General features: G+C 37.7%; 1 protein-coding gene across 1 annotated transcript in view; it reads left to right on the top strand.

Annotated features, from left to right (window-relative positions):
- LOC122788763 (outer dynein arm protein 1-like) overlaps window positions 1-24,734 on the top strand; it is a 683,950-nt gene that overhangs the window by 150,183 nt on the left and 509,033 nt on the right. The window contains exons 4-5 of the mRNA XM_044055657.1: window positions 8,619-8,808; window positions 22,719-22,820. Coding sequence (XP_043911592.1) covers window positions 8,619-8,808; window positions 22,719-22,820 — 292 coding nt within the window. The remainder of the gene's footprint in view (window positions 1-8,618; window positions 8,809-22,718; window positions 22,821-24,734) is intronic.

Genomic DNA, 24,734 nt, shown 5'->3' with positions numbered 1-24,734 from the left:
GATACACTAAAATAAAGGTAACTAGTCATTTATAAAGCATGAGGAGGTGGAGACAATAAATAATGACATGCTTGGTCAATAAAATGTTATCAGAGACCCTGTAGAAATGGCTGTCATTCCTGAATGTGTTTAGATGAATATTAATAAAATATGTCCCAGTCTGCTTTGTTAAATATTAAACATCCTGGTTAATACTTTGGAGTATAGCAAGCTCTGTCCACAAATGTCTACATAGGGTCATAAGTTCATAGGTAGGTACTAGGCTATCAGCCCTAGGGCCTGTACAAGCATAGCAATAAAATTTCTCAGGGTTTTGCCACCCAAAAATTTAATTTCCTGTGCCCCTGTCGAGCAGAGCCACAGAAGTGATCCCCGGAGTGAATTTCCCATCTCCCATCCAGTCACCAAGATTTTTCTTAAAGAAGGCCAATAAGGTGCTCTGTTTGACATAAATGGGTAGTCTGTTCCAAAGTATGGGGAGTCTCTGGGACAAGAACCTATCCCTCCATAAATACATAAATGCATAAATAGAGGAGTCTTAACTGTCGCATTCAAAGTAACAAGTTTTACTTTGCCATAGGTTCATAGGTAGGTACTAGGCTATCGGCCCAAGGGCCTACGTAAGCCTAGCCAGCAAGGTACCATAGCTTGCGCCACCCAAGAAAGTTATTTTCCTGTGCCACTGTCCAGCAGAGAGACAGAAGTAATTCCCAGGGTGTATTTCCTATTTCCCATTCATTCATCAAGATTTTTCTTGAGTGCTAATGAAGAACTTTGCTTGACATAGATGGGTAGCTTGTTCCAGAGTATAGGAAGTCTCTGGGACAGGAATCTATCCCTCCAACGTGCCCTGTTTATTGTGGTGACATGGTTTAGGTCCCTAGAGCATGTAGCTTGGAGCGATTGGGATTTCTTTAGGTGTAGCATGTCCAACAGCTCTGGGTTTGACATAGCTTTATATGTTAGGCAGAGATCACCTCTGAGTAGGTGATATGCTATGGAGTAAAGTTGGGGTTTTTTGAGGTGGTCAGTGTAGGGCATTTGTTTGAGGCTAGTAATCCTCTTTGTGAGGTACTTATGTGGCCTTTCCTGCTGCTGCAGATGTCTTGTGAGGTACATTCCAAAAGGGGCGTTGTACTCTATAATGGGTCTAATGAGTGACGAGTAGAGGGGAACAATGACCTCTTTTTTTTCCTGGATGAGAACCCTTTTATGATGAGGTGTGCCACGTAGAAGGACTTCCTGACTACTGTGGCGATGTGACTATCAAAGGTGAGACTACTGTCCACCTGGGTCCCAAGATCTCTTATCACGCATTCAGTGTTAAGTAGATTGCTGCCTATGTGGTAGTTCATGGGTACAGAGTTTTTATCAAATCGGATGACACTGCACTTTTTGGCATTGAGCTTGAGGCCATGGCTCTGACACCAGGTATCTGTCTCAGTGAGGCCCTTCTGTAGGATGTCCACATCATTTGGGGACTTGACTATGGCTCCTAGTTTGCAGTCATCTCCGAACTTAGTCATCCAGAGGCCTTCTGTGTTAGCCTGTACTTCAGAGAAGTAGATACCAAACATGAAAAAAGGATACATATTTTTATATGTAAACAGAATCTGGAATGATAATTTTGGAATGTATTAGAACCCTATAAAAGTTTGATAAATATTTATTACTATTTTAAGTATGAAATTGAAATAATTCAGTTTTTAATATTTTGTATAAAGAAGGAATGCCTTGAATTTTTCTAAGAGTTTCTAATATTTTAAATATCTCACTATTTGTCTTAAATTATACTTAAGTTGGATATTTTCATTTGTGAAAGTTTGTGATGTAGACAACGATACCCTTATATAAAACATTTATAAACCAAATTCTGTTTTTAATAGCGTTCATTAAACTAAGAAATGCAATAAATAGCCAGTCTTTCAGGTAGGGGGTGTTTGAAAAAAAAATGTTTTCAAAATATTTTTGTATGTAGACACTGTAAGAGAGTGAACAATAGATTGAGGATCATTTAGATAAAATAGCATTTTATTTGGAAATATTAAGCAGTGCAGTTTTGAATTTATTATTTTACATAAAGATAAAGGCATTGTTTTTGTCTTACATTGGATGACATATCTATCCAATAAGCAACTGTTTTAAAACAAGAAGCCAAATATGTATTTCAGTGTTGAAGCCCATCTCCATATTCCTGGGGACTAATACGGTCTTTTAATGAAATATTCGGTTTATATGGATACCGAAGAAAAGGTAAAATTATTCTATTAATTTGACTGATTTGCCTTTTGGTAGGTGGCAAGAAAGTTTTCTGTAATATGACAGTTCAAGCAGGATCATCTTTGTCGAATATAATTTATCATCAAATGTAAAAAAAAAAAAAAAAATGTATTCTATCTAGAAGGTAGTGTTTTAATACCTATCATTCAACTAAATACAGTGAAGCAGCAGTGAGCGAGTGATAAAAGGAAAAACAGTTGTACAAATGAGCTCTATTCAATAAAAATACACAGCAAGTGCTTTCATCTTGGATGCAAAACTTCTCAGACTGCTTGATTCAAACTTTGAATTACTTGCGTTCTGTATGGTGAAAATGACATCAGGTACTCTGTAGTGAACGGTTTTGTCCTTATGCTGTCCTGTCTCCTCTGGATAATCATAGTGGGAGAGACCCCAAACAGCCAGTGCGTGCATGTCCATATTCCTCCTGCTGAGTAGAGGTGACCAGGCTAAGGGGGTACTTCCCTCTACTGCCTCATGTTAGCTTCTAAAAGAGTCAAAGGTGCTGATCAAAGTCTGATCTCATGAAATCATGATAATTTGGGGTTTATCTCTTCATGTTGATGAAAGTAGCACAAGATATAGACTTTGATAAACTGTTGCCAATCACTGCACTGCATATAATATATGAAATGCTGAAAACACAGCACAAGATTCCATGGTGTGCATTGGCAGCAGATATTTTGACCTTTAAAATATCCATGTTTGGTCTCGTGCAGTCCGGTCTATATTAGATCGGCAAAACGGCATTACAGCGAATGCCATTTTGCTGACACACAGACCGAAATCTGAAAATAGCAAAGGTTCAGGTCAGGAATTTTTTTCCCAGGGAAAGAAAATCGCTTGGCCTGAGCCATGACATTGCCGTTTACTCCACTGTAGTGCGATCTCTGAGTTGGTTTATTTTAAGGGGGGGTTGTGGGGAGCAAAGCCTCCCACTTATGTTTGAAGTTGCGTGTGTGTTTGGTGGTAGCGATTTCTTTCCCAGGGAAAGTAATTGCTGTTTTGAATGTTTGCGGTTTAGTGCGGTCGGTGTTTACGTGCCACTGAAGAGGTGTTCGATGTAACGCCTCTTTGAGCTTTTAATAGAGACCCATGCAATCTGCAGACTGAAATTTATTCCAGTGACAGGATCAGCAAGAGCTGATAACTTTAACTTGATAAAGAACCAATATTTTAGCAAAAGGTATTCCTGGAGGTTATACTGCTGTTCAACTTTATTGGCCACTGACAATGTCGTGATGTGGAATGTAGCTGCATAAACACATTCACTTTAAAGGTACAAACCAGAGCAAGATTAAGTTGCCTTTTAGTCCCATTTATGTTGATTAGTATAAGCTGATCTTTCAATGAAGTCAGTGGTTTATATTAGAAACACTGAACAACCTTTGGCAGAGGCGCCAAAAGCTGGTGAAGGCTGGGGGGGGGGGGCACACGGTGAGAGGGGACTTGATCTAAAAAGGGCAATTTTTAAAAAACATTTGCTACCATAATATAGGTTCACTTGGAGGACATTTTAAGCTTAGCCAGTTTCCCTTTTGGTGCTTGAATTAACATTTCCTGATTGGTCTTATCTATCCTATGGCTGATAATTGTATAATAGCCCTAGTGAGAATAACTGTGATCATACCATAGATAATTTGAGGGGACCCATGTAAGGGATGCGGCATTTAAGAACTGCCTCTATCCATTAGTGGCACGAAGGGCAGTCCTGCAGTACATTTTCTGTTACCCACCCTTAGATTCAAGTTGCATTTGAATATGGACAGGGATAAGCTTTGTTTTACTTGAATGGATAGTCTGTTCTGGAACAGTGGTAGCCTCTGTGATATATATTCATCTCACCACAACATTCAGTTTAGATACCTGGACTGAGTATTTCTGATGCCATTTGACTTGCTGATGTTCAGTAGGGCCATCAGTATTGGGTTGGAGGATGCCATGTATGCCAGACACATTGTCTCTAAACACTCTGTAGGATACTGAATATAGTGATAAATCTCTGAGGTGGTCCATGCAAGACCTATTGTTTAAGACTTGTATCCTTTTAGTTATTTGCATGGGTCTGGACAGATACATGCCAAAGTGGGCATTATACAAAATGATTGACCTAATGAGGGCTTTGTAAAGGGGGACAACAACATCTCTAGATCTAGTCGCAATCAATTTGTTTATAAGCTTTGCAATATAGAAAGATTTTATGACTGTGGGCACATGTTGGTCAAAAGTTAGGTCACTGTACACACAAGTTCCCAAATGCCAAACAACTGGGTCAGTTCTCAGGGGGTATTGTTAATTTCAAAACAATCTCCTGCATGAACGGCATGTGCACGGCAAACACCGAAGTCTAATCCAAAAGAAAAGGTAAGCACCCGACTCCTGTAACATAGGTAATGCTATTTTATTTCAAAATGAAACCGCAAAAAGTATAACCATACACCAACATGGTTGTACCGGTTTCGGCAAAGCCTTCCTCGGCAACCAAACATGATGCAACAAATGAAAAAACCTAACATGCTGTCTTCTTACTTATAAATAAATTTATATTAAATAAAAGGAGCGCCCTCTAGTGCATATATTAAAAATGCACCAATTACTATCCACATGAAGTAAATATATAATTATATATCTAAAAAGATATAATATATAGAAAAACATAATATAGAACTGGATGCTTCAAAAATGATTGTTCAAACCCGGAGGAAAAAGAGCCCCTAATTTGATAATCCACATTTTTTCTTTGTTAGTAAGCATTTCATGTAAAACATGAGATTGTTTATGCCTAACCTTAATATGATCAATGACCATGAAGCAAAACATGCCCGTAGGGTGTATAGAAATGTGTTTATACAAAGAACTAGACCCCTTTTTGTTCTTAATATCACTAAGATGTTCCCCTATCCTGACCTTAAAGGGATGGGAAGTTTGTCCAACATAAAATGCTCGACAATTGCACTTGGCCAAATAAATCACCCAAGAAGTACTACAATTGGCAAAACATAAAACATTGTAAACTTGTAAACTAAAAAGTAGTCAATATCCTTTTTGAATTGCATGGTTGGATCCACTTCCAGAACAGAAGGGATCTTATATCCAGGTTTAAGAGTAGGGGTTACTCAGGGGGTGACATCACAAGGGCCAATCGCTTTGCGAACCAGCAAGATAGAACTGACTTATTATCTTATTGGGTTCGGGATTCTGTTAATTCAGATGTGCTCAGATTGGTAACAACCTATGGGAGAAATACTGTTGGATTTATGAATCTTATTCAAAATCATTGGCACTTGTTAAAATCGGATGAAGTCCTAAAGAAATATATAGGGGATTGGTGTCACTATTCATTTCGTAAAGGGCGGTCTTTGGGATCTCTTTTCAGTCACTATATGAGGGTTTATAATAAGGATGTATGCTCAACTACTATTTGGAGGTTTAATATTTGGTTGTTACTCATGTGGTCATTGTACCTATTGCCCTAGGGTGTTAAAATGTCAGACCTTTTCCTCACACAATTGTCCACAAGTTTACAAAGTTTTATGTTTTGCCAATTGTAGTACTTCTTGGGTGATTTATTTGGCCCAGTGCAGTTGTCGAGCATTTTATGTTGGACAAACTTCCTGTCCCTTTAAGGTCAGGAAAGGGGAACATCTTGGTGATTTTAAGAACAAAAAGGGGTCTAGTTCTTTGTATAAACACATTTCTATACACCCTATGGGCATGTTTTGCTTCATGGTCATTGATCATATTAAGGTTAGGCATAAACAATCTCATGTTTTACATGAAATGCTTACTAACAAAGAAAAAATGTGGATTATCAAATTAGGGGCTCTTTTTCCTCCGGGTTTGAACGATCATTTTTAAAGCATCCAGTTCTATATTGTGTTTTTCTATATATTATTATATATTTTTAGATGTATAATTATATATTTACTTCATGTGGATAGTAATTGGTGCATTTTTAATATATGCACTAGAGGGTGCTCCTTGCATTTAATATGAATTTATTTATAAGTAAGAAGACAGCATGTTAGGTTTTTTTCATTTGTTGCATCATGTTTGGTTGCTGAGGAAGGCTTTGCCGAAACCGGTACAACCATGTTGGTGTACGGTTATACTTATCAGAAGTTGGAATGAAACAGCAAAGTGGCAGTTGTAAAAAAATACTAAGCGCTTTCTTTCCTTTATCATCAAACGCAGAACGAAAGTGCTTATTTTTTTTACAACTGACACTCCATTGTTTCATTCCAACTTCAGATCATTTTATGGTAAATAGTGCAAATACCAGAGCTGGATCATGATTAAATGGGGCCCTAGACAGGGTAATAGGTTGCCCCCCCCCGAGCAGACCCTCCTGCAACAGCCCCCTCCCCAGCCACTCCAGTGCTCCATTACTTGGGTATTCTCCTAATTTACCATAAACACTGTTCAAACCTGTCAGCGTGCATACTGTTTTTTATTTACTTCTACAATGATTACAGATATTGAAATAAAACAGCACAAATACTGATAGCCATCTGCTGAACAAAAACAATACAGTCTTGCAATGAAAACAGACTTAGCATGAGCAGTAAAATTCTCTGCGCTTGAAATTCACATTCACTGAAAGGGCATGAAAACACGCATTCATTTTGCATCTGGCCAGTGGAGGACTAAGCTTACCTGTGGGCTGTTTCCAAACCGTAGGCTCCTTACACATTTTTAGGGCCATGTATTCATGTATGGGTTCTTTTGATTCACCTTCCTGATTGTATTAAATTATATTTCTTGTATAATACAGCACTTTTAGAGCGTGTTTTAAATTTATTATTTTGAACATTTTTTCAGTAAGCAATGAAACAAAATTTGTGAACTGCTAATGACAAAGCTGCCCATTTCAGAACATTTCCATCATAGAAGTCTACTCAAACTTCTGTCATTACAATCCACCAATGTCAGTAAATATGCACAATCTCTACAGAAGTAAGTAATCTAAATAATTCCACATTAAAGGGATCTGTAACTAATGAAGAGGTTGCTGCTAGCAAACAACTTTATATTTGATTATTTCATCTACAAATAAAGTGCCTGCTGCCCTTGGACAATTGCCTGTTATATTCAAAAATGATAAGCTAGTAATATTGCAGTAGGGAATGGATGGCAAACAATTGATAACAGGTTCATAGTTACTAGATAACCCCTCCAAAAGAGGACATTCACAGGACTGAAGCATCCACTCCCTTTAAAGTACAACACAGTACAGTATCAGCAATCCATCGACATACTGTGGTAGTAGAACCCACAGCCTTCGGCATCAAAAGCAGGTATGCTACATGTTGTGCTACTAATAATGCAAACAGACTTGGCATAATCATCACTAAATGTCTCTTCCCCTGAAGCTCTCAGCTCTTTAAAAAATCCACTTTACACTCAACTAAATCTCTCTGCTTTGCAGCACAAGAAATCTGGAAAAAGCCAAAATGTATTGGGGAGGGGGGAACAAAGGCCCAAAACTGGGGATATATTTTCAACATTGCTTGTATAATCTTAAAAAAGGTGCTAGAATAGTGTTTTGTGTTACCATGTGTTTCCTGAAAGAGAGACAAACTTAAAGGGCTATCATTATTTAGTGAATTCAGTTCTCAGCGATTTGCCAGAAACCCACACATTTTAAGAGGAACAGACCAAAAATATGAGCCAAATATTCTGTGCAAATCTGGACAGTTGAAAGCTATGGACTCAACTCCTTGAATCACAAATGGTGGTATGGGTAGAGAATGTAGGCTTATGTTTCTTGTACCCAAGGTACAGAGTTTGAGCTTGAGTAACACTAGCCACCAGGCATACCTAACTGGGGGATTGTTTTGCACACATGCCATCAACACCCCCCCCCCCCAGGAAAAAAACATGGGCAACAACTAATGTGATCGAAAACTCTCCTTACCCGGAAGCAGCACTTTGCATCAGCATATCAACAACTCCCCCACACCTGTAGTGTAATGTATTTTAAAATTGCATGGGTGGCAGGAACGCATGCACGCACAGACATACAGGGCTGTAGCATCATGGTCTTGCAGCTGTAAAAGTAGTGCGGCTCCTCCCCCCTCGCTCTGTGGTTCCGGCACCCTTGACCTCTGGGGAACCTTCCTAATATAAAAAGGTAGGATTTTAATGTTTATGTAGTCCCACTTTAGCTCCATGATATGTGAATGATTCCTGCCATTTAGAATCCTAGGAAATTCAACAACCTAACTTGTAAGTTCTCACCTGTTTTGAAGAAATAGTACAAATTACATCATCTGATATTCCTAAGAAGGTTTAATTATTTCACATGGATTAAAAACTGTATTTTTTTTTCTTTTAAGGCTAATGATTGAAGATCTAGAGATGGAAAAGACTGAAATATCAAAAATGCTGAAGGGACATGACAACAAGCATTTTGCAGCTGAAGACTTGAAGACACATGATGCATTAAAATCACTACTGAAAAGGAGAGGCGAACTGGATGCTTGCATTGACGAAGAGAAATTCAAGCTAGAAAAACTTGAAAATGAGGTAGTTTATATATTTTACAGTTATTGAAGTAATTTGTTACAAAAATTACTTGGCCATGAGGTAATCTATGTGCTATTTTATTCATTTCTAAAGTGCTAAGCTATAAAATGCCGGTGATACTGGTGTGTGTGTGTGTGTGTGTGTGTGTGTGTATATATATATATATATATATATATACATATATATATATATATGTGTATATATATATATATATATATATATACATATATACATACATATATATATATATATATATATATATGTATGTATATATGTATATATATGTGTGTAGATATATATATATATATATATATATATATATATAAAAATATAATTTTTGGCCACATTTTCAAAACATTATCTAAAGACTTACCTGCTTGACTATCATACTGCATTTTGTGGAACTTGTAGGATTATTTTGTAGACTTTATCCACAATTACTTTTCGGAACAGAGATAAACAGTAACATCAGCATCATTAGGGCCCCATAAAATTTATGATAAATATTTTGATTCAAAAACGTAATCCATGTGACCCTGAATATGACACAAATGGGTCGGATTGCACAACTAGTCTTATAAAGGTCCTGTGGTGGTCTTTAGCCTAGTATATAACTATGAACACATCAGTTATCAGAGAATGACTGACTGAACTGAGTAAAAACAATTATTTATTTGGCAACATCTGCCACATTAAATGTAATATTTAATATCAGTAATGTTTCACCTGTGTTAGGTTAAAATTTCAAAATACACATTTTAGGATTCATTCTTGTATATTATAACAGCACTTTTACTGAAGTTTCCTAGGATAATTTTGTAGTTATCGTGTGGATTTACTGTTCTGGAAGGAAATCTGCATGGTCTGTAAATGTAATGGTTAATGAGACATGGTTCTAAAGATATCATATAGGAAATATGAGCCAAAATCTTAGGAAGTGGATAAGTTAGTCTTTTCTTGAAATAGCTGCTTGTAAAGAATGAAATGGTAGTCCTCTAAGAAAAGCTTTGTTTCAGTATGTAGCAGCCTCTGCTGTGATCTCTTCTGACAATAGTTATAAAGGGTATGGCAAGGTGTCACAAACGTGTATGACAAGGCATCGGAACTGTAGTGAAGCACCTACTTATGAAGACTAGATACTCCTGGCCCAGTCTGACTTCAATCTCCTCTAATATTAAAACATTATTCCTGTACAGAATGACATCACATACATCTGATCATCTGACTTCTGATTCCCATGCAATCCCCATTGCTAGAAGCTGTCAGGATTTAGCTCCTACGTGTTACCATACACACAGTTACAGCATTGCTCTGATCTGCTGCTGCTCCTGGAAGTCATAAAACAATTTCAAACCTCTGCCATCCCAGAGTAGCAATTAGGTCCCTGCTAGAGACAATAAAGGTATCTTCCTAATACTTGGTTTCCCAGACATGCAGTCTCTTTTTTTTTCAAAACAAGTTTATTGTTTTAACATATAAGAGAAATATCATAACAATTTTATACAAATAATTAAAAATAGGTATTATTATAATATTCAACAAAACAACTAAAGTATTTACAAAGACATCCACTACAATCAGATCAATTAATTAAACTAAAATACTGTGCTATTGAAATTAGAATTTTTTAACAAATTTTGTAAATTATCCCATACAATAAAATGTGATGTTTTTCTAGTTGTTCTCATTCTAATTGTGCTTATTTCCATATGACACATTATATTCATAACATTTTTAAATTCATTAAACGAAGGAGGTGTATCTGAAATCCAATTTCTAGTTATTATTTTCCTAGCCACTGCTAGCTTAGACCATAACAAGGGAAGCTTAATCTTTTTAACACATTGAGGTACAGGTGTGTTGAATAATATAAGAGACTTAGAGATAATGAAATTATCTGTAAAAAGAGCCTGCAAAAATTCATTAATTGACTTCCAGTATTCTTTCAACTTCATACAGTCATAAAACATATGAGCCCAGTCAGCATTAATTTCTACATTACATCTCTTACATAGATTATCTTTATTATTCATTTTATTCATCATCAAAGGTGTATAAAAAGATCTATGTAAAAATTTCCATGTATAAAGTCTCCAGACAATGGAAGATGTAGTTCTATAAGCAGATTCCAATATATATTGTTTATCTTGTTGAGTTGGTGGGTCCCCATTAATAGAGGTGAAATAATTCCAGTATGAATCTACATTGTAAAAGTTTCTTGTCTGATAATTTTATGTATATATGAAAGTTTACCTTTATCAGAAACTTTATGCTGTAAATTTATTATCAAGTAATCAATCAGTTTTGGAATAGATTCTTTAACTGTTATAGACATTAGATCTATTCTATCAATGAGATGTTGTCTAAAGATCTGAACCTCTAACCAGCAACTTTCTCTTAGATCAAATTCTTGTTTTAAGAAATCTAGATTTTTAACTTTATTATCAGATATCAGCTGATACCAGTACTTTAGATTATTATCTATAGCTAAATGAGCTCCTTCAGAAGTAGATGACATAAGCATACCCTGAGTATAAATTATAGGGAATACAATAAAATTCCATTCCCTATTCTTAGGGTGCATGAATATAAAGTTACGATAACTAATAATAATATTTAATGGGTAACAGACCATATGTTTAGGTGTAATAGGTGAAGTACAAAATTCCTTTAGCAACCACAACATGGAGTTATTTATAATCATATTTTTATGTGTTAAGGAGATTTTCATGAAGTGCATACTAATTAGCTCCCAATAATCTTTCCATTTTGCGACATATGACCGATCTATTAATAAAGTAATAACTTTTATAATAGAAGAGATAATATATAAATTAAAGTCTGGAAAAGAAATACCCCTTGAGACCAGCTATTAGTATGTTTCTTTAATGCAATCCTAGGTCTATTAGGTGCCCATAAGAAATTTAACATTAGTGTATTCAGTTTCTTGATAGTTATTTTGTAGGTGAAAGTATTATTGATTGTATAAGTATAAAATCTTGGGGAATATTATCATTTTAATAATTGTAAGTCTCTCCTCCATAGTAAAAAACATATTATTCCAGGTATTAAAAGATTTTGTATATTAAGAAAACAGGTATTATAGTTATTATATATAATAGATTTAATATCTTTAGATAGTATTATACCTAAATAAGTTATCTGACCTGAGTTGGGTACATATTTAGTAAAATCACTAATGAGAGTATTTTTCGTGTATATATAGGTAGTATTTTAGTTTTTCTTCATTGAATATTAAACCAGAAATACTTTTAAAATTCATCATTTTATCAAATAAAGACTGCATAGAAGAATTAGATCCTGCTGATGTAATTAGAACATCATCTGCAAAAGTTGAATTTTTGATGTTGTATTTTCTTCTATTTCAAAACCCTCTATGTCAGTACTGTTTCTAATCAAATTAGCCCAAGGCTCCATTACTAAAGTGAATAATAGTGGAGAAAGTGGACATCCTTGCTTTGTACCTTTAAGAATGGGTATTTTTGTGAAACATATGTTCCTACCTTAATATAAGCCAGCTTCCTTTGTATAAATGCTCAATTAAATTTACAAATGCATCAGAGAAATTTGTGCATTTCAGTAAGGTAAACAGATAGTCCCAACTTACTGAATCAAATGCTGAACCTATATCAAGACTAATAAGTGTTAAATCTTTCTTTTTCCTATTTGCAAAATCAATTAATGTTAAAGTTCTTCTTATATTATCAAAAGTATTTCTATTTACAATGAAGCCCGTCTGATCTATGTTTATAATGCCGATAATTGTCTTCAATCTATCAGCAAAAATACTCATAAACATTTTATAATCAACATTAAGTAATGGGATGGGTCGATATGAAGAACATCTAGTTGGATCTTTATTAGGTTTTAAAATTGGTGAAATAAATGTATATTGCCAAGATGGGGGGGTTATTAACTCAGTTTGGGCCAGAATAAAAACCTTCTGTATTAATGAATATGTAGTTTTAGAAAGGATTTTATATATCTCTGGTATAATACCATCATTACCCGGTGCTTTGTTTGATTTAAGCTTATTTATTTGTGTAATAACTTCTGTATATGAAATACTCTTGTCCAATAGTTTAATCTGTTGTTTATTAAGCTTTTTATTCATGTTTGTGGTTATAAACTCCTTTATTTTATCTTTAGGTTCCATGTTAATGTTGTTATGGTTAATCTTGTGAAAGTGATTTCTAAATTCATCCAGTATTTCTGGTATACTAGAAACGTTCTTCTTTTTCCTTAGAGAAAAGATTTCTTTGATATGGTTTTGTTTATTCAATCTTTTTGTTTTATTTTTAAGTCTATGTAAGTATTTGGGGCTTATTGAATAAGACAAAAACTTGTATTTCTCTAAAGTTATTTTAACTTTATGAGTTAAAATTTCTTTGTATTTCTCATTTAGTTTGTTTATTTCTTCAATAACTTTCTTGTCCATAATATTTTCTTTATTATTATGTTTATAAGAGTCTAGTTTACTTTGAATATCTAACAATTCCTTATCCCAAGATTTCCTTTTGTTATTATACCATCTGATACTTTGTCCATATAGATATGATTTTAACAGACATGCAGTCTCTGACTGCAGCCAGAACTATAAGATACAGTCTTTATGGCCTAATTGAAGTTCAACTATTTTCCAAAGTTTGCTGCAGCTGGATTGTGAGTTCACCTCTTCCCTTCCATTATCTTCTGTCAAAACATATACATTTAATTGAGTTACATTAATGCGTGTACATTTTTTTCTTTCCCGCAGGGCACGTTGTTGATACATTTTTAACGCAAGCAGCTTTACAAATACATTTTTCAACACAAGTATCTGTATAAATCAGTTTGATATACAAATGACATGTAATTATTTACAAAATTTCAGCTAGCTGTGTTGAAGTTTAGAGCTTTACTGGAAAGGCTCACCCAGACTATTCCACAGCTTGCTGTAAAGGAAAGATTAGTTTACTTTTTATTTCTTGTATTACTTTATTGCCTTTTCTATTTTATATATTGGGATTTGTTTTCTTTACAAAGTGTTTTACTTGTATTCTGCTTTTAACTGCATATTAACACTTGAAAAGAGGCCACAGTTCTAGCTCTTGAGTCAGACCGTACTTTTTCTACCCTCCGACCCTGTTACTGTTGTGTTCTTAAACAGCACTGTCTTTTTAGTTGCCTGCCCGCTTATGTTAATTTGACCATATATCTTGTTTCCTGTCTCCTTTCCCTGGCTGGTATTAAGCAGAAAATTAGCATTTTGTGAAATCACTCCCCTTCAACTATTTAAATTTATTGGCCATCCTACTGTATTTCATAGTATCAGAATACAAATGTTCTCGCCCCCTTGTTCCCCTTTCAATCTATATTGCTCTTTTAAAAATAGTAGCTGTCCACTAAAGTTAAGTTTTTGGATAGCTAAAACGTGTTACCCACTTTCATATCTAACTGCTTAGTGCACACTGCAGTGCTTAGGATAAACCATTTTTTTCATCTTACCTTTAAGCATCTATTGCAAGACCACCAGTTATTGGAGAGCCCGTGTTCTGCCTCTCAGTAGTCATCTTTGGATTAGTGCTTCTGTTTTCTCCTGGTGAGAGAAGGAGCACAGGGACACTATTTCCTGGAGACTGCTGATCACCAGAAAACCTAATAATTGCTTTATAGGTGAGAGCTTAGAATCTGTGCTTGTATTCTGATCCTGGTGAGAGAAGAGCAGAATGCATTGATTCATGACTGTTTCTGGTTGGAGAGTGAGTGTCTGTGCTTAATGTACCTGATTGGTCTGGTTGCTATTTGAGGCATCTACCAGAAAAAGCTGCAAGCCTACACACCCTTGCATCATCTGGGACAAGGCTGTGGATCACCAAACAGGCCGTGCCCTGCTTCTCTTCTTGGTATTGGTGCTAACATTTTGCTTCTAGTGAGAGAAAAAGCAAAGGAGCATTGTATCCCAACAGAGTGAAGCTGTGGTGAGACCAGCATTAGTAGTAGCCAGGCAGTAGCCATTCATGCGACTCCCCTATTTTCATCATTCTTGACAAGCTGCTACTTTTTCAGTAAGTACTGCTTGATTCATTTCTAACTTCAGAATATCTGCCTAAATACTTCATCCTTACATTTTCAGGGTATACGTATAAGTGTCCCCTCAAGTGCTTGGCAGTGCTCTGTACAGACTCCGGCACCTTGAGTGACATTTTTCCTGTAAAAGCAAAATTGAAATTTCTCCAATATCTAGTTGCACACAGGGCAACTAGTCTGCAGTGACAAGCACTGTCCACATAGTTGCAAGCCGGATACTCCTGACAGTGATTGATATTCTCACTCCAACTGTTCAATCAATAAAATAGGGTCTGTTGCCATGGATATGAACTTTCCTACCAACTCCGTTATCAGCTTGGTGGATATGGGCATCCTGAGGCAATGTAGAAATTGCTTCATGTTTACTGACAATCAGTTAATTCTCAAACAAACATATGATACGTGAGCAATATATTTACACAATGTCACTGGAGGCAAAGCTCTCACATAAAAGTACTCCTAATGTCATTGAGGTTGTCAGTAGTACAGTCACTGCACCTATCGTGCACTGTTCAAATTAGACATAGACTCACATATACTGAGGCACTTGCATGTAACCTTCCTAAACCACAAAGACCTCCTAGATGAAGTACACCTCCAAATACTCTCAGCAGCTCCAAATGCATTCTTTCAAAACAACACCCACTTCAACACGTAGAGCTACATCTCATGGAGCCTCTATCTCTAAGCCCATAAGTTGTCACCACTGAATCCAACATTCTAGTCATTGAAGACTCCATCATGAGACACACTGATACCCGTCTCACCTGGCTGAGTAAGGAGAAAGTTACGGTCAGTTGCTTATCAGGGACTAGGATCCATCACATTACACATACACTCAGGTCATTGGACCACAATTACCAATATGACTCAAGTCATAGTTCATGTGAGAGTAAATGACCTGAGACATACCTCACTAGACTATGTGAAGAGCGACGACATGGAGCTCTCAGAATATGTGTCTCGGGCTGGTATGAGCCTAGCATTGAGCATCATTTTACCTTCTCCAAGGATGATGCCACAATACGAGCAAAAGATTGTTGACTTTAATAATTGGCTTTGTTTCTGGTGTCAATCTAAGGGGGTGCAATATTTGTCAGCATGGAAGGAGATGGTCAACAGACCACGCTGCTTTGCCAGGGAAGGTCTGCACCTCTTCCCTCTAGGCTTTCGAATATTAACTAAAACATTATCTTCCCCTATAGTGCCTTTATTAGGCAATGCCAAACTGAAAGCACTTCTGACATAGCAAATCAAAACCAAGAAAATCTAAAGGTATTACTGCTCAATGCTAGGAGTCTAAACAAAAAAACTCCACTCACTAGAAACTCTTCACACTAGTGAATGCTGATATCTGTGTGGTCACTGAGACATGGTTTAAAGCTGTGGAGAGCACACCAACAGTGCAAGGTTATAATGCCTTCCACAAATTTAGACCAGCTACTACACAGACAGGGACTAAAGGGGGTGGTGTCTCTATTTACATAAAAAATAAATATACCTCAAGGCTGATCAAACAGGATAATGTCCTTGAGCTGCTCCATGTTCAAATCACCATAGGCAAAATCCAATACCACTTTTTTGCAAGTTATAGGTCCCCCCCGTAAGACCTAGGAAACCCCTACCATGTATTTAAACTTAATGGAAACACTAACCATACATCCCAATACCATAATCATGGGTGACTTTTAATTACCTCACTATTAACTGGGAATCCTATACAACACCAAACTTGCATGCACAGAGATTCCTGTATTTTGTAAACACAAACTCCCTGGACCAGATGGTCAATACACCAACTAGGGGTGCAGCCATACTGGATCTGGTCCTCACTAATATGGGAGACTGCTGCACATCCCCTGTTTTAATTGCTTCCCTAGTAAGGTCAGACCACAAAATGGTCTCCTTTGAAGTAAAAATATAACCTGGGCCCCCAGCTAAACCTGGAATATTCAGGAACTTATTCTCAGGTTAAACTTCTGCCATTAAGTGATAACTTGGCAAAATTGCAAGCCTCCATAAACCCTGAGAACACTTCTACCTATGTAGAACTTTTCACAGAAACCCTGTACAAGCATGTTAATGGCTGTATAGAGGCAGCTGTACCCACCAGGAAGCTGTAGAGAACCAAGACAAAAAACAAGCCTCCCTGGTGGAATCACAAACTCAATCAGCTGTATAACAGGAGGAAAAAAAATTATGGCAAAAATTTAGGAGATGCAGCACTCAACAGAATAAAAGCACTCTCATGAAACTAAACAAACAACTCTGAAGACAAATAGCCTACCAAAGTCAAATTTGAGGTATGTTTGGCCTTTCAAACCAAGGACAACCACAAAGCATTCTTTAGCTACGTCTGCAACCTCAAAGGCAATACACAATTGTGTGCAGAGCTCACTGTAAATGGAGCCACCTATACTGAGCCAGACAATATAACAAAGCTCCTGACTGATAAATTCAGCTCCAACTTTACTCCTCTCTCCCCCTCAACCTTCCCTCAGGAAATATCATCAAATATAACTTCCCCTACTATCACTAGGGAACAAATCCTTAATGCACCCTCTAAGACGAAGAACACTGCATCAATGGGCCCAGACAATATCCCAGGATGCCTTCTAAATAGCATGAAACATGACCTATCAGGGCCTCTGGAATTACTGTTTAACTGTAGCCTTCAAACAGGCTTTGTGCCTCATGAATGAAGAAAGGCAAAAGTCATCCCTCTGCACAAATGTGGCCCATCTACAGACCCTGGAAACTACAGACCCGCAAGTCTTACTAGTCTTGTATGTAAAGCCATGGAAAGAATGATCATGGAGATGATCAACAGAGAGATAGTAAACCTCCAGACACTGGAAAGAATGATCATGGAGGTGATCAACAGATATATAGTAAACCTCCAGACACTGGAAAGAATGATCATGGAGATGATCAACAGAGAGATAGTAAACCTCCAGACACTGGAAAGAATGATCATGGAGATGATCAACAGAGAGATAGTAAACCTCCAGACACTGGAAAGAATGATCATGGAGATGATCAGTAGAGAGATAGTAAACCTCCAGACACTGGAAAGAATGATCATGGAGATGATCAACAGAGATATAGTAAACCTCCAGATACTGGAAAGAATTATCATGGAGATGATCAGCAGAGAGATAGTAAACCTCCAGACACTGGAAAGAATGATCATGGAGATGATCAACAGAGATATAGTAAACCTCCAGATACTGGAAAGAATGATCATGGAGATGATCAACAGAGATATAGTAAACCTCCAGATACTGGAAAGAATGATCATGGAGATGATCAGCAGAGAGATAGTAAACCTCCAGACACTGGAAAGAATGATCATGGAGATGATCAACAGAGATATAGTAAACCTCCAGATACTGGAAAGAATGATCATGGAGATGATCAACAGAGATATAGTAAACCTCCAGATACTGGAAAGAATGATCATGGAGATGATCAACAGAGATATAGTAAACCTCCAGATACTGGAAAGAATGATCATGGAGATGATCAACAGAGAGATAGTAAACCTCCAGACACTGGAAAGAATGATCATGGAGATGATCAACAGATATATAGTAAACCTCCAGACACTGGAAAGAATGATCATGGAGATGATCAACAGAGATATAGTAAACCTCCAGACAGTGGACCCAACCCAGTTTGGTTTCATCAAGGGAAGATCATGCTTACTCAACCTGGTGGACTTCTTTGAGAGGGTCACCAAAGCAGTGGATGAGGGTAAAATCATTCACACTGTTTACCTTGACCTGGCCAAGGCATTTGTCACAATATCCCACTCGGGCATTGTTGACAAAATCAAGAGGTTTGGTACAAACCTGTATGTCACCCAGTGATAGCCAACTGGTTCACAGACAGGACCCAGGAAATTAGCACTGGGGAGTCCACCTCTACAAAGAGGCCAGTCATAAGTTGAATCCATCAGGGATCAGTTCTTGGACCGCTCATTTTTGGCAATTACTTTTCAGAAGTCCAGGCCAATGTTGGTGGTCTCTGGCTGACTAAATTTGCAGATGCTTGCAAATTAGAAGCTGTCATTAAATCTCCCACTGACATAAATGTTCTCCAGGAGGGGCTGACACAGACAAACAACTGTTGTCAGAGCCATGGACTAAAACTAAATGCCAAGAAATGCATAATAGTATCCTTTGGAAAGTCATCCATCCCAGGTAACTATCATATTGACAACACACCCCTTAGAGTTGACCCAGTAGTCAGGGATTAGGGACACACACCGATAGTAATCTAGCCTTTGATCTTCACTTTTCTACAGTGGTGAGGAAATCATTCTATGTTGCACAACTTGTAAAGAAAGGTATGGCATCTAAGTCCAAGGAAGTCATTGTTCCACTGCATTCAGCATTCATCAGACTTATCATTGAGTAGAATGCCCCCTTTGGTATGTACGTAACCAGGCATATCCAACAACTGGAACGTCCACAGAGGTTCTTCACTAAAAGAATATAGGGTGCAAGTAATATGCCCTATGCAGACCACCTCAAGGCCCTATCCCTGTATTCTGTCTCCTACAGGCTTTTGAGGGGAGATCTATGCCTGTCATAGAGGGCATTGTCACACCCCACTCTGGACCTCCTGCATATCCACAAAAAACAGTAAAAGAATTACCCATTCTAAAGACTTGAACCTTGCTAGTGATATAAATAGGACCTGCTAGAGAGAAAGGTATGTATCCCAGAAACTACACCATCTATGGAACAGGCTCCATGTGAAGCAGAGTTCCTCCCTAACCCAGTTGAAGTGCAACTTGGACAACTGGATGGGAAACAAGAAATTTATCCCTGGTTTGGCACCTATGTCTCTTATGGACACAGGTAACCTGTAAATGGTTCATCTCCCAGGCCCATGCTTACACTTATCAAGGGTATCAGAACTTGTCAGAGGTTTGGGATGCAAGGCTAGACTTCAAACGGTTCTTGTGGTCATTAGCCTAGTAAACACCTATGAACCTATATGTTACACATCCACTGCCCTAGTTCTCTTGGCATGGCTGGCAGTACCTTCTGTTGTCACATTCATAATCTAACTTGGTTCATTTTCTAAACAGATCTGACTCTTCTTAATAAAATACTGCCTGTATTAACCCATTTGCTACTATTTTTTTTCTTTTTTTGTGCTCTTATTCTTTCAACTTCCTGCCTTTGTAATTGTTAGTTTTATTCATTGTAAATTTACTGCTTTTTGCTTTGCTGATTACGTCATCGGTGTATGATTTTCTACAATTTTTTGTAACATTAGAGTGAATCTGAGGACTGTTCATCTGGATTAGTGTTCCAGCACAACTAACAAATTTAAATAAAACTATTGATTCTTATTAACGTATATGCATGTTTTAAATAGAAGAATAAAAAGGTTATTGGTAAATTGTTTACTATATAGTTTTAGTTTGAGTCTCATTCAGTAATTTATAAGTTTTTAAATTTTTGGATCCCCCTCGGGACATTCTGTCTTGGCCCCCAGTGCCCCACTTCCACACACAGTCTATCAGCTTATTTCCCCTTCCCAAACTTTCTCTGGTATTGCTGTGGCTGGTGGTGGATCCTATGTCTGTCCTATTGGCTCGTTCATTCTTGCATTCATCCTGGGGTTGGTGTTTCCTTATATGCACTAAACAGTCCCTGCCCTGCCTCCCATGTTCACATGATTACATTCGAGGACAGTTCCCCTCTTTGGGCCATGCCTCCCCTCGGGAAGCACCATTGAACTCCATTGCACTCAGGAAAGGGCCTGCCCATTCCTTCATCCCTACCAGTCTGATAATTGAACCTGGATCGACTGGGCCATAGTCATGGCTTTATTCCCCTGTTCCATTGGAGCGGCAGTGTCATTTTCCCTTTTCATATTTTTCTTAAATCAGTTACCAAATTATCCTGGATGTATATGTAAGTTATAGGTGTTCAACAAGAAAATAGTCAAAGAATTCTTAGACACAACCACATTCAGTCAGTACACAGAAAAACAGAATAAACATACATAAAATACTAGCATCTCTGATAGCATACAGTAAACTATACATAAATTGCTCTTAGTGAATCTAATAAACTGAAAAAAATCAAGCTGTTTTCATTTAATCAGCCAATAAAATAAATTCATACCTTGGAATTATAGCCAATTTTAAAACCAATCTCAAAGAAGCATCATCCATGAAAATTTCTACTTTTCTGTTTGATTTATACTTATTTGATGTGACAGCTGTTTGTGTTTGTGTCTCTCTGCTGTTGATAATCTAACATTTTTAAGGACTGCCATGTTCCTATGATTAATTTTTGCTTTTTCATGTTTTAAGTATACCACACCACACGCTCCAGAGACCTCAACCTCATTACCACAATCAACAGAACATGCTGGAGGGACAGGTTCATAACCCATAGACTGCCCATGCTTTGGAATAGACTTCCCATACATGTCAAGCAGAGCACATCACTGCCCCTCTTCAAGAGAAATCTTGATGAGTGGATGGGAAATAGAAAATTCACCCTGGGGATCACTCTAGTGACTCTACTTGACTGAGGCACTGGGAACTAAGGCCAGGTGGCACAATGCCAGGCTAATCCTATGGACTAGGCTTGTAAAGGCTCCAGGGCCATTAGCCTAGTATAGGGGTCTGCAAACTTCACTATCAAGAGCCAATTTGACCCCTCTCCCACCAAATAAAATTCACTGGGAGCCACAAAACCAATTTGACCCCTAAAATGAAGATATCATAGTGTAAAAAGTTTTATATATAGTCAATATCCTAAATATAAAAGAACTAAGTTTATAAGAGCAGTATTTAAAATGTCCCTGTTTTTGTTCCTTTGTTGGGATTGCTCGATTGCTGTGTGTGTGTGTGTGTGTGTGTGTGTGTGTGTGTGTGTGTGTGTGTGTGTGTGTGTGTGTGTGTGTGAGACCAATCTCTCAACCTCTTAGAACAAGAAATCTGGACAAAGCCATAAATAGTGGGGCCTCAAAGGCCCAAAAATAGGGACACTTTTTAAATATTGCTCTTACAAACTTAGAATGTTGATAGAATAATATATTTTGCATTTGCATGAATTTTCTGAAGGGTATGAAGTCTGAAACTCAAATGCATGTCCATTTTTTCTGATTTCAGCCCTCAATGATTTGCCAGAAAAATGACAATTTTATGAGAAACAGACCAAAAATATGAGGCAAATATCAAGACATTCTGAAAATCTGCAGTGTGTGTGTGTGTGTGTGTGTGTGTGTGTGTGTGTGTGTGTGTGTGTGTGTGATGCATGTTAACAGGAACATGTTATTCTAGCAAGTTTATAAGATAAATATTTAAAGTCCATCCCTATTTTTGTTTCCCTTTATTTGTGGCTCTGTCCAGATTTCTTGTGCTAAGAGTTTGAGAGGCAAGGAAACCTTTCAGGATATGCTGCTGCTGGCAGGGGATCGCTCAATTGCTGTGTGTGTGTGTGGAATGCATGGCAAGAGAATTCATGTTATTCTAGTAAGTTTCTAAGAGCAATATTTAAAGTCCATCACTCTCTGTGTGTGTTGTGTGGTAGAGAGGCCATTATTTTTCAAAGCTACAGGGAGCCACTGCAGAGGAGTGGAAGAGCCACATGCAGCTCCAGAGTCGCTGGTTGCAGACTCCTTGCCTAGTACACACCTATGAAGCTATAAGTGTGAAGTAATCCAAACATATCAGTCATTTGTAATTTGTACAATTTGCAGCTGTTGTACAATGTCATGTGAATTACGACCTTGATGAAAAGTTTCAATTAGCACGTCTTAAAATTCTGTGATTTGATTTGCAGATAAGAAACCTTAAAAAGAAGCTTGACAAGAATACACGGCCTGCTGGGTGTAAAGAAGATCCAAGCAAAAATGTCAAGAAGCTGACGAGTCAGATAGCAATGGTATGTTATGTAATTCAGTTAGTTATTGTGTGGGTGATGCGTGTGTATCGGAGTGGTACTGCTCTTGTACAAAATGGACACCAGTGATATATACAGACCAAAGTTTGTGGTCTCGAAAGATTAATAAGGTTTGTGTACCTGTTTTAACTCCAGCACAATTGTATTGTGAAACTGGCACAAGGGATTAAGGCTATGATCTGTTAACAAGCTTCATCTGATAGTCCAAGGTTTGATTCTGCCAACCCCATTTGCCTGCTGAATGGCTGAGGCAGTACTGTGCAGAGTCTGAAAATGTCCTTCTGGCTCAGCACTGCAGTAGCAAACTCAAAAGCTGCTTCAAAGACTCCTTAACTGAATCAGGCATGACACATTTTTTGCTGGTTTACTCTCTGTATGCAATTATGTCTAGCATAATCGTATTACTTGATTTACTTTTTCTACTATATGCTTATTAACTAGGTAGTTGGGTTGGACCAGGGACCATTTTCAGGAATGACACAAGCCAAAATCACAGTACATAATTAAAAGTTTACAGCAGCAAAGTACTAACTGTCAAGTACAGGTTTTATATTATAAAGAGACAACATAAATATTATGGTCTGTAGCAGTTCTACAACTTTGTAAAAATTAACAAAATTGCATTTAATTGAATAAGGAGACAGACAACGCAGAGGGACTTGTGGCATATGAAGTGCACAGAATGTTTTAAGGTGGTAAAGCAAACAGAAGGCTGCCAGGTGAAAACAGATCTGATTAACACAGACAGGCACTCATGCTGAAGGTAAGAAAGATGGGCACACCCACTGGAGGTAACAAAGATGGGCACACCCACTGGAGGTAATGCAGCTGGGCACCACGTGCTGGAGGTAATGCAGATGGGCACACATGCTGGAGGTAATGCAGACAGGCACACGTGCTGGAGGTAATGCAGACGGGTACATGTGCTGGAGGTAATGCAGACTGGCACATGTGCTGGAGGTAATGCAGACGGGCACACGTGCTGGAGGTAATGCAGACGAGCACACGTGCTGGAGGTAATGCAGACGGGCACACGTGCTGGAGGTAATGCAGACGGGCACACGTGCTGGAGGTAATGCAGACGGGCACACGTGCTGGAGGTAATGCAGACGGGCACACGTGCTGGAGGTAATGCAGACGGGCACACCCACTGGAGGTAACACAGAGGGGCACACCAACTGGAGGTAAAGATGGGCACACCCACTGGAGGTAATACAGACAGCAACCCGTGCTGGAGGTAACTTAGATGGGCACACGTGCCAGAGGTAACACATATGGGCACACAAAGCATTAGGTAACGCAGATGGGTACATGTGCTGCAGGTAATGCAGACGGGTGCACATACTGAAGGTAATTATTAAAGATTTAGAAGAGAAGGCATAGGTGGAGGTGAGATGAAAGTGATCTGCCCATGATATAAATAGCCTGGTCAGTTAGAGGTTATTCAGACATGAACGCAGTGCAAGGGCTGTGCAAATTTCTAATGACTATTTGCAAGAGTTGCTGGACTCGCAGGGAAAAATGTTTTTTATTGAATAAAAGGGTGTGAGCACAATAGCTCATCCAATAAATACAACTCAGTCAAGGCCTTATATGTCACTGATTTTTGAATCTGTGTATTATACCATATTATTTCATTCAAAACTTTGTTTTGAGTTTGCCATGCAAAATTTAAAAAAAAGTATGTCTGTAGCATATCTTGTGGTTTAATTGCATCGAGTAATGTTTGAAATTAAGTTTTTTGTGCTTGGCAGACTGACTTATGCAGAAGATGCTGATGGCTGTTTTACTCCTGTCCCTGAGTACTCTATTATCCACCACACAGCATAACACAGATAGGACTCTAGAAACATTCTCACAATTTTGCAGAAACTGATTTCTCTGATAGTGTTCCCT

The sequence above is a fragment of the Protopterus annectens genome, chromosome 14.part0 (genome assembly GCF_019279795.1).
Source record: "Protopterus annectens isolate FY-2018-M chromosome 14.part0, PAN1.0, whole genome shotgun sequence".
NCBI classification, from domain to species: Eukaryota; Metazoa; Chordata; order Ceratodontiformes; family Protopteridae; genus Protopterus; species Protopterus annectens.
The sequence above is the reverse complement of the archived record's forward strand: the minus strand, read 5'-3'. Positions and strand labels throughout refer to the sequence as shown.